Below are 14,224 nucleotides of genomic sequence, written 5' to 3'. Positions count from 1 at the left end.
AAGAATTTCTTTAGCAAATTAGGAAAAAACCCAAATCAAAATCGGCAAAAATAAAGTGTAGGATCGGTATGAAAAATTGTATCGGTCGAGTAGAAACAAACATTGTTTACGTCTAATACCGATTTTAGGCATGTTAACAGTATTGTTGTAAGGTAGTTGTATACGTTAAAGATATATTATACACTCACCAGTACTAAGATATGCTTTGCGCAGTTATAAACGCTTTGAGACTGTTGCCCATTTCAGTTTAAAGTTTGGTTTTGTTTTCAGAAAAAAATGTCAAGACCCTAAACTACGAGTAGTATTATTCCATGTCAATTTGTCCAAATATCTCGAAAGTTTCTTAACGAAACAAGCTTAAGTAGCTTATGTGAATTAGTTTAATAAAAAAGAAAGTTTATCTTGATTATCATCAAGAAGTTTTCAAAATACGTATAAAATAACCACGGTAGTGAGATCGATATTTAGCCAAGTTTATACATTTACGAATATAATTCATGCTACTGTATTACCTCAATCTTAAATCAAAATAAATTGAAGAAATAAGTAATATTTTTCACTATATGACAACACCACCGCCTCGATTTTTAATATCATAACATATATACCGACAATAATATATGATACCCTCACATGTATACTAATTTGTGTGCTTTATGTCATTGTGGTGGATACCGCAAATGCATTAAAGGGACAAGACACCAGATTAAACAAATGAAAGAAAAAAAAAAAAGTTGTCATAAAATTGAATTTGCTGTGGTCAACACATTGAATCTAAATTACTGATGCATCACATCGGTTAAGACACGTGCATCTTGCGCAGTTTTTGCCCTTTTTTTGCAAATCGAAATTTACTAGGGTTTTCGTCCAAGTAAAAAATAGCGTCTGTATATCTATCTGTACTCATAAATAGATATGATTTAATTTGGGAAACAATTATACGCTATTTCAAACGGGTACATACAGATAAGACAGCAACTTATTATTTTAACCATGTTAAATAATGTAATCTCGGCCTCTTACTAGCTGGCATGGACAATTCTAGGTTTTGAAGATGAATACCTGAAACAAAATGTAGGGTTGAATATAGCATCCTTTCATACTTAAGCTTTCAGTCCTTTGATTTTATGAAGATTTTGCTAATTCATGTTATCTTTAAAACCGTATTTGGCGAACACGTTTTTGGCTGACTCGGAGTGTTTTGGCATGTGACTTTATTTTCTTCAAATATTTTACATTTTCAAATCATTTGGTAGGAAAGTTTAGCTAATACATGTCGCTTTTATTTTAAATAATGTTTTCCTTCTTTGTTCCCAGTTTTAATACAATGATGCTTTTTATTTTGAATCTCTATTTTAAACATTTTATTTTATAAGGCAGACTGTGTGTGATCTTTATAGTTTCAAACAATGACTGCATCGTATCTTGAAAAGTTTTTGCATTAGGTGCTCTGAATTGTATTCCTCCGTCTCCAGATAGAGTTGGGATTTCTAATCATATAAATACATGGGGTTTACCTATACGTTTATTATTATTTGTTTTATCGATAAGTTTCCTTACGTTATTGCATACTTTGATCAGATTTACCTTTTGCGTTTTATCTTTATTAAGGATTGTTGGGATAAGAGTGAGGTTTGTGCACATAATCTGGTTTAAACCCCCAGTAAATTTACATTTTACTGACTGTTCCAAGGCGGTACCTAACAATTCTTGATCAACATACCTAGTTTTTATATATAGTATGTATGCACGGTGCTGTTTGTGCAGTTTTGTGCTGTTCGTCTATGTTTCTTGTTTGTGATTTTATGTTTTATGTCTTTGGCGTTTACCAGGTGCCATTAAACCGGGTTAATATTTAAACTTTTTGATACTGAGCTTGTTTCTGTACCTTTTTGCATAAATATTGTAAGAGGAAATATTGTATTTGCCGATTTTTTGCCATCTATTTCACCAACACCAGTACAGCTCAATCCTGCTATTATGGATTAACATGTTTCGAGTAATTTGGGCCAGTCACACAACACAGCATGACAACAATATATTTACATTTTACACTAAAGAAACATTGACAGCATTGATAGCCATGATAACTAGGCTCCGAATACAAATTTATACACAAAGCCATGATAGTTCCACATGTTACCACAGAACCGTCCATGACGTACCTTACCCTTACTTTCATTCAAAATATTTTTGCAGTGATTTGTGAAGACGTCTTTCATGTTCGGTTGAATATAAACTTAAATTAATATTGTGGTTGTATACGTGAATCTGAAAAAGAAAAGATCAAAGTCAATCGCGAGAGAAAACTTTTAACATTGACTTGTTTAAAGGCATAATAAGCAAACGAGAGTCAAAACCCGATTAGCGAATTTGTTTGGACCTCGGCAATAAATTCGAGTTATCGGATATTCGATATAACCGAAACACAGACTATGTCTCACTTAACTCAAAACATTCGATATAGGTTCGACATAACCAAGCAGTTTAGATAAGAGTTCGACATAGCGAGTTTCGACTGTATTAAGTTTATTGGCGCCGCACTGAAGTGCGCGGCTATTATGGAATGTGAATTTATTTTAGTTTAATTTATCTTCAAAACATTATATTGGAAGAACGACAAATAAGTTTAATAACTGTTCCCGATTCGTTTACGTTTTCCGATTGGTTACCTGTAATATCATGTGCCGGAAATGTAAACATTCGGAGGAGTTCCGAATGAAATGTAAAATGTGTGTACCGGTAATTATGTGAATGGGAATAATTATGTTTTATGTTGTTTTGTTATGTTTACTGCATTAATAAACCATGAGGTAAGCTGTTTTCTTTAATTTAATCGATATTTGAATTAAATGTTCACCTAACTTTATTTGTTAATGTGTTGAAGGTGACATTAGTAAAATTTTATTACGATTGCCCCCGAGTAGATCACTACACATATCCGATTTTTAGAACCAGTCAATAATGGAATTTCTACATCGTCGATTTATAGTTGGAAACTCGATGAAGTTTTCTCATGAATATACGTTTAAAATAAGTAAACACTAAAAGTGCACACTGACAGTTGATTACGATACATCTAACAATTTGAGTCATTACAGTAACACCGGGGATGAGCAAAAAAAGTCACGTGGCCACAAATGCAAACGCCAGTAGTATTTTGGCTCGATTGATCGTCAATCAAGGTAAGTTTCTTATCGATATTTTTGTTATACGCGAGAGTTCGTTTAAATGACATAGCGCAAAAAAGAATGCATTGTTTTGTCTTTCGATCGCTGTATTGGTCACCTTTCATGTCTGCATAGTTTCCGAGAACACTTTGATACAAATTGTGTCCATGAACGCAAACGCACGTAGGTAGTGTTTTAATGTCACATATTTTGATAAATTGCCACTTTTTATTCAAATGTTTGTTTTTCAGTTGTTCAATAGTTGTTTTTAATTGCTTTATGAATACTTTGTGCGATGCAATATGTACAAAAATGCATTTTCTGAAGTATTGTGGCGAAGAATAATTAAACAACTACTCTACGACACATTGATAACAGAACAACTTTTAATTTTAACATTTTTATTTTACCACTTTTTCTTTTTCCACAAGCAGTTTACACTTTTAACAATTACTCCGTTTTAATACTCCGTTATAACTTTCAATAACACATTTCATGTTAATACACCTTTCACTTTTTAGCTCTCCCAATAATATAACATTCAGCCTTTTTATACTAAGCTAAGTTCCCGCCAATATGGCTTAGAACAAAGAAAGCATAAAAAGCATGAAACACGTGGCATACCTTATGTAAGTATTTTCCCGCCAATATCTGAACGGAGCATGCTTACATAAAGTTATTTGCCGCCAAAAGTAACGGAGAATGAAAACAGTTTACTGACAAAGGAGTTTAAAGACTTATGTATCAACATCAACCAATCAAATGTTGACATATATGTAATCCAAGGCTAATCGTGCTTGCACGTGTTAGACTTAGAGCACTTATGCAATAACTTTGAGGCCCTGGAAGGGATATTAACAAATGAATAATGTTATTTGTATAATGCAAGATGTCAGCTATTACAAATAAGATTTCAATATAATGATAATATTTGTAGTAAATATAACTACTACAACAGTCTTTAAAACTCGTACATATATTTCAACAATTATCACATTCCAAAATCGTGAAGTTTCACGACACTCCCCACTTATTAACGGTTAGATATGTTCATTACTCATGAACTAAGGTAACTGTAATGTCACAATAAAATATGAAATCAGTTTATCTTAACTGAGAAAAAATAAAGCAAATAGTTTATGAGTTTACCTTAACAGTATATAATGTTTCAGTTTAATTATTCTCCACCCACGAGTCATGTACTATAAAGTCCTCTGTGGAAATGATTTCCTCATTTCGATAAACTTAGGTACGTTCACACCTAAATGTTACATACTGTGTCACTCGAGAGATTTCAGAATCGGGTCTGGCGACTATATCATCATCACTGATATAAACAACACTGTCAACATCACTGTTAACTATACTTTTTGTATCACGAACACTGTCGACATCGTCAGGAATAACATCCTCACTTTCATGAACTTCACAACTTTCGGCAGATACACTTATATCATCAATCTCACCGATTTCACTTAACTCTGCAGAAATACTTACTTCACTACACTCACCAATTTCACTTATGTCTGCTGAAACACTAACTTCATCATGTATATCACTAAAATGAGCGTCTACACTGCTCACATCACTATACACAACATCACGTAATCCACAAGATACACTTTTACTGTTAGCATTTACATCACTGCTGCTACCACTGCTGCTGCTGACGTTGCTGACGTCATCACAACCGTTACTGATGACGTCATCTCTGTTGGTACTGCTGCAACTGCTTACGGAATCACTGTTGCTACTGCTACTACTGCTTACGGAATCACTGTTGCTACTGCTTTCAACGTCATTCATAGTCAGCAAGTCTAAAATCGAGTCGTCCTCACTCACATCATCATAATAACTTGCTGTAGCTTTATCATCATTGCCCCTTTTCGCCAACAAAGCCCGGCGTCTTGCAACGTTGCTGCCAAAACCATGGACTCGTTGTAGATGGGAATATAAATAACTCCTTCTTTTAAATGTCACTTTACATTTGTCAACTACACAGTTCCATAGTTCTATGTCTGAGTGTTTTTCTTCAATGTGTCTTTTTAAGTTTCTTTTATATTTGTAACTCCTGTTACAAATGTCATAAATGCAGTTCACCATTTTTACAACTCAAAAACACACGTCTTCTCTCAGTAAACTCTGGTTACGAAATGACACTACACACGTGGATTTGCTAATCCTTGCTGCACGAGAAAAGCGAAATAAAAGATACGATAATCCTTTGCTCCGTCGGTGATAAACCGTGTAGTGTGTAGCACGTGGTCACAACACAGCAATTTAACTCTTTTAACCCTTTGCGGCGCTAAATTGTTATTTAATTACAGAAGTTAATACGTTTGGAGAATACAGTACTGATATTTAACATTTTATTTCAGATAGAATTCACAGCATACTTCCACACATTACACTAAAGTTTTTATCTTCCGCTTTGCAGCCTCCGCAGCTAGCCTAACAGGTCGTTTTGTACACTGTTTGGTTATCTTGTCTCTTTGCTCCGGTGGCCTATTTGTACCCGGTGTCTGCTTGAATATGTCGTTGCACTCAACTGGATACAGCAAATTCAAAGGTCTACCTAGAACTTTCTTTGACGATAACTGAACTTTTGCTGATCTGATTTCATTGTCTCTACTATGAACAAGTTCTTGTACTCTTCCAATTTTCCAACTACCTCTTGGTGTGTTGTCTTTTATTAACACTGTATCTCCTATTCTGGGTACATTGTGTGATACAACCCTCCCCGCCTTGAGAAACGTCTGGGTCCTCTCACGAAGACTACATAAATACTCATCTCTCCAAATTCTCCAAAAGTCATCTAGTAGCTTCTGACTTTTTTTCCATATATTCAACAATCTTTCACAAGAACTGTCATAAGGACTATAGTCTGTATCATCACTTTCAACACTTATTTCTGGTATTCCTGTTTTAGGATTAGGTGTTAAAAAATGACTGGGGGTAAGAGTGATATTTGAGCTCAGGTCATCTGTGATGTACACAAGTGGTCGGGAATTCACGACTGATTCTATTTCTTTTAACAAAGTTTGCAATTGAATTGTAGTGAGCAACTTTCGTCCAAGAGACTTTCTTAATGATCTTTTCACTAATCCGACAAGTCGCTCATAAAAACCACCCATCCAAGGTGCTAGTTCTACAATGAAGTGCCAATTTATTCCTGAAGATGATGTATACGATTGAACTTCACTGCTGTTTGTCACATTCTTCCATATTTCATCGAGTGTTTTATTTGCAAGTTTGAATTGATTAGCGTTATCACTAAGAATTTCACTTGGAACACCACGTTGAGACACAAATCGTTTGAGAGCAAGAAGAAATTCTTCTGTTGTCATATCTTGCACTAATTCCAAGTGAATAGCTCTTGTCACCATGCACGAAAAAAGACACACCCACACTTTCTTTGATCCTTCAGGAGCTTTCACGTACAGTGGTCCAAGATAGTCTACACCTGTTCTGGCAAAAGCATTTGACTCTTGAACTCTGGATGCAGGTAAAGGTGCCATTTTTGGCATTCTGTACGGTCCACCTTCATGTCGTCGACATACTTGACACAAACGTAAAACTAACTTTACTGTAGCACGACCATGTGGTATCCAATACTTGTACCTAAGTTTTGCAAGTGTCTGTGACACACCAGAATGTAATATATTTCTGTGTGTTTTTTCAATGATAAGTTGTGTGAACCGTTCTCTTGGTGGTAATAGAATAGGTCGTCTTGCTCCTTCTTCTAAATTTGAATTTTCCAGTCTGCCTGTACATCGAAGGAGGCCATCACCATCTACATACAACCCTAGTTGTCTTTCCAAGTTAGTTGCTTTGTTAGTCTTGAGGCCGTGTAGTTCTTTGGAATAAACTTTCCTCTGAACATAGTTTGTCCAAATCAATTCTGCCTCTTTGATATCATCACTGTTTAGATCAGAATCAACTTCTTTCCTCCTCAGTTTTCTGATGAATTTGTTAACATATGCTGTAACACGTAATAGTTTGGTAAGTGAGGAATATCTTTCACAATCCATTTCAAATGGAGCACAAATTTTCTTTTCACTATGACTGTCAGAACTCTGACTATTTTCTCGAGAACTTTCCTCTACTAAACAACTTTCCTCACACATCACTGTTGGGTTTTTACCTGACAATGACTGCTGACCAGTTATCCATGTGTTTGATGGGTCTCTCAGCCATGTTGGTCCATTCCACCATAGTTGATTGTCAGATAGCATGGCTGTAGTAGAACCTCTCGTTGCTATGTCAGCAGGGTTTTCCATTGTGTTTATATAACTGATCTCTATGTCTTTGTTAACTTTAATTTCATCAACTCGGTTCTTCACAAAAACCGGTAACTTTTTATTACTGTTCAACCAACCAAGTACAACTTGTGAGTCACTCCACAAATAATCTTTTGATATTTCCATATTGAGTTGTTCTTTCACAAACTTCAGACATCTTACTCCGATCAACACAGCCATTAGTTCAAGCTAAGGTATAGTCATCTCTTTGACCGGAGCAAGTCTTGTCTTTGCAAATAACAGATCTGTTCTTGATTCTTGTTGACCATCTTGATGAAGGTACACAGCTGCCGCATATGAAGATTTTGAAGCGTCACAGAAACACAAGAGACTGCAAGACATATTCTTTTGATCACTGTTTGCAAGGCACCGATTAACTTTGCACTTTGGAATGTCTTTCAACTCTGAATCTATTTCACTCCAACACTGTCTCACTTTTTCATCATCGATTGAATCATCCCAGTCAAACCCTCTAGACCACAATTCTTGAAGAAGCACTTTCCCTTGTAACACAACAGGAGAAAATAACCCAATAGGGTCAAACACAGACGCTACTCTTTTCAATATGTTGCGTTTGGTTGTGGGACAATCGTCGTCCATGACCTTTGGTTCTTTCACAGAAATTTTGTCAGATTTGTGATCCCAGATGTGACCGAGAACCTTCATTTCCTTTGGCTCTGCGAGATCGGCTGTTGGAATGCACTTATTGACTTCTTCACTGTTAGTAAGCCATTCCCGTAAATTCATGGACGCATCATTGAAAATTGACTTTGCTGTTTTGTATAGATCAATAGCCACTTTGTCACTGTTTGCTCCGGTAACAATGTTGTCAACATATATGTCACCTTTCAATTTCTGTGACACGTCTGACTCATATGAATCCAGATGGTTTTCCACAGTAGCACCTAACAAGAAAGGACTCGATATCACACCAAACGGTACTCTGCAGAAACGAAACACTTGTAGATTCTCAGATGTGACTTCTGGTTTTTGAACATCTTTTATCCAAAAGAATCGGGTAACATCTCTTTGGCTAGTCTGCAATCCCACTTGTAAAAATGCCTTTTCAATGTCAGATACCATTGCGACTTTGTGTAGACGAAATCTCATCAAAAGTCCACACAAATCATGAAGTAGAACAGGTCCTCTGTATAAACAATCGTTGAGGCTGTTGCTGTCTTTGGTAAGTTTTGCCGAAGCATCAAAAACGACTCTAACCTTTGTACTAGTTCTGTGTAGGTTGACAACAGCATGATGGGGTAAGTAGTGCTGAAGACCATCTGATTCGGCTTCCTCAACTTTCTTGATAATGCCTTTCTGAAATTGATCTTGGATGACAGAGTTATACTTCTGTAAAAAGTCTGGTTTTCCTTTCAGTTTCTTCACACATGATTTCAGTCGACCATATGCTAGCTCTCGGTTCTTCGGGAGTTCTTGAATTTCATTTTTCCATGGCCAAGTGACCTGATAGCGTCCATCCTGGAATTTGATGTTTTTCTTAAACATTTGCATGGCCGTATCATCATCTGAATAATCTGGCTTGTCCTTTACACCAATGGCTTCAATACTCCAGAAATCCTCCAATTCAGGTTTACTTTCAAGAACACTATCGACACATTGAAACACATTGGTTTTTGTGAACGTAGATCCATGTGTTAGAATTAACATATTTGGTACACTGTCGTCTGTTTCTTCAGAGGTGGTACGTCCAGCTAGGATCCAACCAAGTTTTGAACTTAACAAATACAGTCCTGGTGTCACTTCCAACTTCTGAGAAAGTACAATATCCAGGTAATAGTCATTACCCAGAAGAAGTTCCACATTTGCCATTTCACAATTCCTCGGAATAGTATCTGCCAGTTCCACACTGTTCACTAAGTGATCTAAGTCACTCATGGCTTTAATGTTAAGTGTTTTCCTTTGAATGTTACCACTGATCACTGGCACAATGTTTGCTTTAATTTCAATGTACTGTCCATTCTTCAACTTCAAATACAATGTAGTCAACTCTGTTTTGATGTTCTTTGAATGAGTGCTACCAAATGTAACAACTTTTAATTCTTCAGTTTTCTTTGGCTTTAAACCGAGCTTATCTGCTAAAGACTTGGTTATGTAAGTTCGTTGAGAGCCACAGTCTAGAAGAAGTCTTGTTTTGACATAATCTGTGTTTGTAAGATCTTTTTTCACTTCTGTTGTTGCAATTTGCATGAACACTGTTTCTCCGACAGAAACCATAACATTCTCTCCAGAATTTGTCATGTCCTCTACACAAGCTCCTACCTCTTCAGTAAGATTGACGTTGGTTTTTGTTGAAGCACCTTTTGTAGAGAACTTCTTGAGGCATAGGCTTCTATGATGTTGATTGAATTCACCACAGTACACGCACGCTTTACTTGTTTTACACTCATTGGCCATATGTCCAGATTTCAAACATTTGAAGCAACAACCTTTGATTTTTCTCTTTCTCTCGTCTACTGTTCTATATTCTGTGCACTCGTCGCTCCAATGTGACCTTGAACAATATTTACACACATATGGTTTATTTTCAGATTTCACTCTTTGTGCTTTTTCACTAGCAAACAATGACTCAGCTGAACTTTGTTTCATTACTGTGTTGGAATATCGATTCCCACCAGTAGTAGGAGGATAACGGTAAGGTGGTTTAAATCCATTCACATGGCTTAGAGGGTTCACTTTTGTAACACTTTGATACTCTACTTTTTTCTTATCTGCTCTTTCACAAGCAACAACATAGTTTTTCAACTGTTCTCTCAACTTCGTTAGTGTCCATTCAGCCTTTGCTTCTTTGTTGAACTCGAGTTGACGTAGTACTTCCTCCGGCAACTTGGTTCGAATCATAGACACAAACACGTGTTGATTGACATTTTCTCCAAGTACCTCTAAGCTTCTGAGGTGTTTTTCTGTGGTGTCTATGAAACTTCTAAGGCTCTCCACCTTATTCAAAGGAGAATGTACGTTCATCAGAGCTTTGTAATGTAAATCTACAATTTCTTGTTGATTTCCGTATCTCTCATGAAGGAGTCTCAATGCAATCTCATAGTTTTCGTTTGACCTTGCCAATCCAGCAACGGCACGTTTTGCTTCACCTCCAAGTTTTTTTGAAGATAGCTGAATTTCTCCACGTTGGATAAATTAGAATTCTTATGCACGGTGCATTCAAAGACATCCCAAAACTCACGCCACTGTAACTTGTTTCCATAAAACATGTATAATTCTATTTTTGGAAGTTTTACTGAGTTTGGGTTCACTTTCCCTTTACGGTCTAAATTCTTTAAAAGTTCCAGTTGTTGGTCTATTTGTGTACGCATCAGATCTTTCATTGATTCTTGAATATCTACAAGCCTTGTTGCATTTGAAGGTTCATCTTGAGAGGCAGCTCGAACATCACTAGGACACAGGCTTTCATTAAACTGGTCTAGCTCTATTAAACAATCTTCAACTAAGAAATTTAATTGGCAATCTTCATCTAAAGCCTTTTCTAGAAAATCTGCTTCATCTTCATCTAATATCTGAGACAGCTTGTCAACTTGGAGCATTAACTTTTTGGAATATGTTTTCAACAAACATTTTGATTTTTGAATCTGTTTAAGCATGTCAGATAATTCAATCTACTTACGTCTTGTTTCAGTAAATCCTTTGCGACTCTAAGTTCCTTGTCCAAAGTATTCCTATACCTTGTCCTCACTCCTTTGGTGGATGCAACTGTCGCCATTTTGAAATTACACTGTGTCACAACAAGGCACTACACAAAAACACAACACACTTTTAAAACACTTCTTCTAAACATCCGGCTCGCGGGACCATTTCAATGTGGCGAAGAATAATTAAACAACTACTCTACGACACATTGATAACAGAACAACTTTTAATTTTAACATTTTTATTTTACCACTTTTTCTTTTTCCACAAGCAGTTTACACTTTTAACAATTACTCCGTTTTAATACTCCGTTATAACTTTCAATAACACATTTCATGTTAATACACCTTTCACTTTTTAGCTCTCCCAATAATATAACATTCAGCCTTTTTATACTAAGCTAAGTTCCCGCCAATATGGCTTAGAACAAAGAAAGCATAAAAAGCATGAAACACGTGGCATACCTTATGTAAGTATTTTCCCGCCAATATCTGAACGGAGCATGCTTACATAAAGTTATTTGCCGCCAAAAGTAACGGAGAATGAAAACAGTTTACTGACAAAGGAGTTTAAAGACTTATGTATCAATATCAACCAATCAAATGTTGACATATATGTAATCCAAGGCTAATCGTGCTTGCACGTGTTAGACTTAGAGCACTTATGCAATAACTTTGAGGCCCTGGAAGGGATATTAACAAATGAATAATGTTATTTGTATAATGCAAGATGTCGGCTATTACAAATAAGATTTCAATATAATGATAATATTTGTAGTAAATATAACTACTACAACAGTCTTTAAAACTCGTACATATATTTCAACAATTATAACATTCCAAAATCGTGAAGTTTCACGACAAGTATTTCAAATTTGGCAAACGTACGTAGTCTACCTAAAATGGCAAACGCACGTAGGCATCTTATAATAAGGAGCAAACGAATATTTCGTTAGCCTTTAATTGAAGATATTTATCCGCTTTATTATTAAATATCCATCATAATGAAAGTTATACAAATTTATGATACGTAACAAACATTGACACGTTATTATGCGGGAGTGTTGCGGTAAATATGAGTTCTCGAACAAACTCTCATCCGGCCATACCGGTGGTATACAGACTTAACTAACTTAACAATGCTTGTTAAATGTTTATCTCGAAAATTCAGAACAGCTGTTGTAATGTCACATTTCAGGAACCACACGTTTGGTACAAAGAGTCGGAGTACAGCACAGTACGGTACAGTACGTTTTGATAAACAGAAATGCATCACAGAAGGGAACCATTGGTGTGTGCTGGGAGCGGGCCAGACGCAACGATTCTAAAATGCGTGTAACATATTGCATGGGGATAAACGTTTAATTTGAACATAATTTAAACATCTTTAATGAACCTTTTATTTAACCATTTTTCATGTTGTGATGATAATACTGTCATGATAATTGTTAATGACAGATATTGTGATAATGATAACCATAAAATGATATTGCAATGATACAATGACAATGTATGCTCTACCCGGAGCAATGTTTATATCACTGAAAATACTCTTTGAACTGTATGTATAAGTGCTGTTTTACAGAAATAAAGACATTATAACGGAAATGTTCATTTATTCTATAACTGTATATCTTAGATTAGTTTTATACATTAAATAAATTGATTGACAATAAAAGCGATCTCAGATAGCCAGATAAAATCAAAGATAAGTAATCAAATAACATAACGATTAATTAATAAACAATACTTTTGTTATGATCTGCCTGAGATTCTACTTTCTTCCACATCAGATAAGTTGACCTAAAAATTTGGCAAGGGCCAAAATAAAACAAGTACCCGTATGAAATTCATTGTTTTCAATCGTTATCACACAATAACCTCCCTTGTAGATGACTGTCGTCTGTAGCATCATGGAAACATTGTCTCGTGGCAATTTTAAAAATCAAAATTGATTATTTCTCGCTTCAAATGGAGCATTAGAAAAGTTTTCGCGCTCCATTCAAGAAATAACGCTGTCCTCTTTTTAGAACTATAAATATTTAATCATAACATTAACATAATCTGACTGAATCACTGCACGCATATCCATAACAACCACGAATTATTACAAATCTATACGCGCATTATATTCACTACGCACAAAAGACTTCCAGGTTTTTCCAGGATCATCGCCGCTCGTGATAGGTTCATCCCACCCCTCTCGCAGGGTGTTTTGCGGAAACACGGTAAACCCCGCTTCCGCATTCCTCTATGTTCGGGTTGGGATGAACCTTGCACTCTCGGCCATGAAAGATACTTATTATCTAAAATTTGATGTTTTATTTGGTGTGTTTAATAACTTTTGCTTGCACAATCTACTTCTATGCCGATAACATTTCCCACATTCAGCGCACTGGTATGATTTCTCGCCAGTATGGCCGTCTATATGAGCCTTCAGTTCTATTTCTCCTCCATTGAAATCCCACACATGTCGCACGTATAACGTGTCGTGCCATCTTCTCCTCGCCAATGCCTGTTCAGGTACGTATGTGTGGTGACCTCCTGCATGCATTTCGGACACCGAAACTGCTTATTGGATCCATGTGTGGTGCACCTGTATAAATACATGTATGCCTTTAAAAGTATGCAATTAAAATACTTGTAATTGCAATATTTGGGTAACCTTTAATAAAAACGCCTGAGCTTGTGACTGGTAGATAATTGCTTATTTATAGAATAATATAGAATAAAACAAGAATAAAATAAGCATTTTTTAATACTAGAATACACTTACATATGGCGCGTCAAGCTCTCTGTGGTGTATAACTGTTTCTAACAGCATGTAAATGGCGGCGCTCATGCAATTTTAGCCCCCATGTCGTTTTCAACGCATTCCCACAAACGTGGCAAACAAATGACATCATTGAAACAGACACTGTCATTCATTGATTAAGCGCCACTTGATTTACATCGCAAAATATATTACACAAATTGTAGTTTGTTAAAAGAATATCATCTGTAAAGGCATTTTCATAAAAAATACGTCTCGTGCAAACAAACGCTTATTAAAATCTTAAAAGATGGCTTATCTAGCTAAGTAAAACGACATAAA

General features: G+C 35.9%; 2 protein-coding genes across 2 annotated transcripts; both read right to left on the bottom strand.

Moving 5' to 3' along the window:
- Positions 1–5,575: 5,575 nt before the first annotated feature.
- On the bottom strand, positions 5,576–7,651 carry LOC128202885 (uncharacterized). The gene has a single exon (XM_052904056.1). It carries the CDS (start codon positions 7,649–7,651, stop codon positions 5,576–5,578), a length of 2,076 nt encoding a protein of 691 aa, XP_052760016.1.
- A 9-nt stretch (positions 7,652–7,660) lies between these two features.
- LOC128202884 (uncharacterized) lies at positions 7,661–13,684 on the bottom strand. The gene is made up of 3 exons (XM_052904055.1): positions 13,516–13,684; positions 10,726–11,018; positions 7,661–10,600 (listed from the first exon to the last, which is right to left on the bottom strand). The coding sequence occupies exons 1-3, from the start codon at positions 13,682–13,684 to the stop codon at positions 7,661–7,663; spliced, it is 3,402 nt and encodes a 1,133-aa protein (XP_052760015.1).
- Positions 13,685–14,224: the final 540 nt, after the last annotated feature.

Source organism: Mya arenaria, chromosome 9 (assembly GCF_026914265.1).
Source record: "Mya arenaria isolate MELC-2E11 chromosome 9, ASM2691426v1".
Classification (NCBI taxonomy): Eukaryota; Metazoa; Mollusca; class Bivalvia; order Myida; family Myidae; genus Mya; species Mya arenaria.
Note: the sequence above shows the minus strand (reverse complement) of the source record. Positions and strands in the feature narration are given on the sequence as shown.

Coding starts and splice junctions, on each gene's coding strand:
- LOC128202885 (XM_052904056.1), bottom strand. CDS start 7,651: ATGGCTGTGTTGATCGGAGTAAGATGTCTGAAGTTTGTGAAAGAACAA.
- LOC128202884 (XM_052904055.1), bottom strand. CDS start 13,684: ATGCATGCAGGAGGTCACCACACATACGTACCTGAACAGGCATTGGCG. Junction 11,019..13,515: donor ATCATACCAGTGCGCTGAAT/GTGGGAAATGTT, acceptor TAATGCTCCAAG/TTGACAAGCTGTCTCAGATA. Junction 10,601..10,725: donor GGAAAGTGAACCCAAACTCA/GTAAAACTTCCA, acceptor GGAGAAATTCAG/CTATCTTCAAAAAAACTTGG.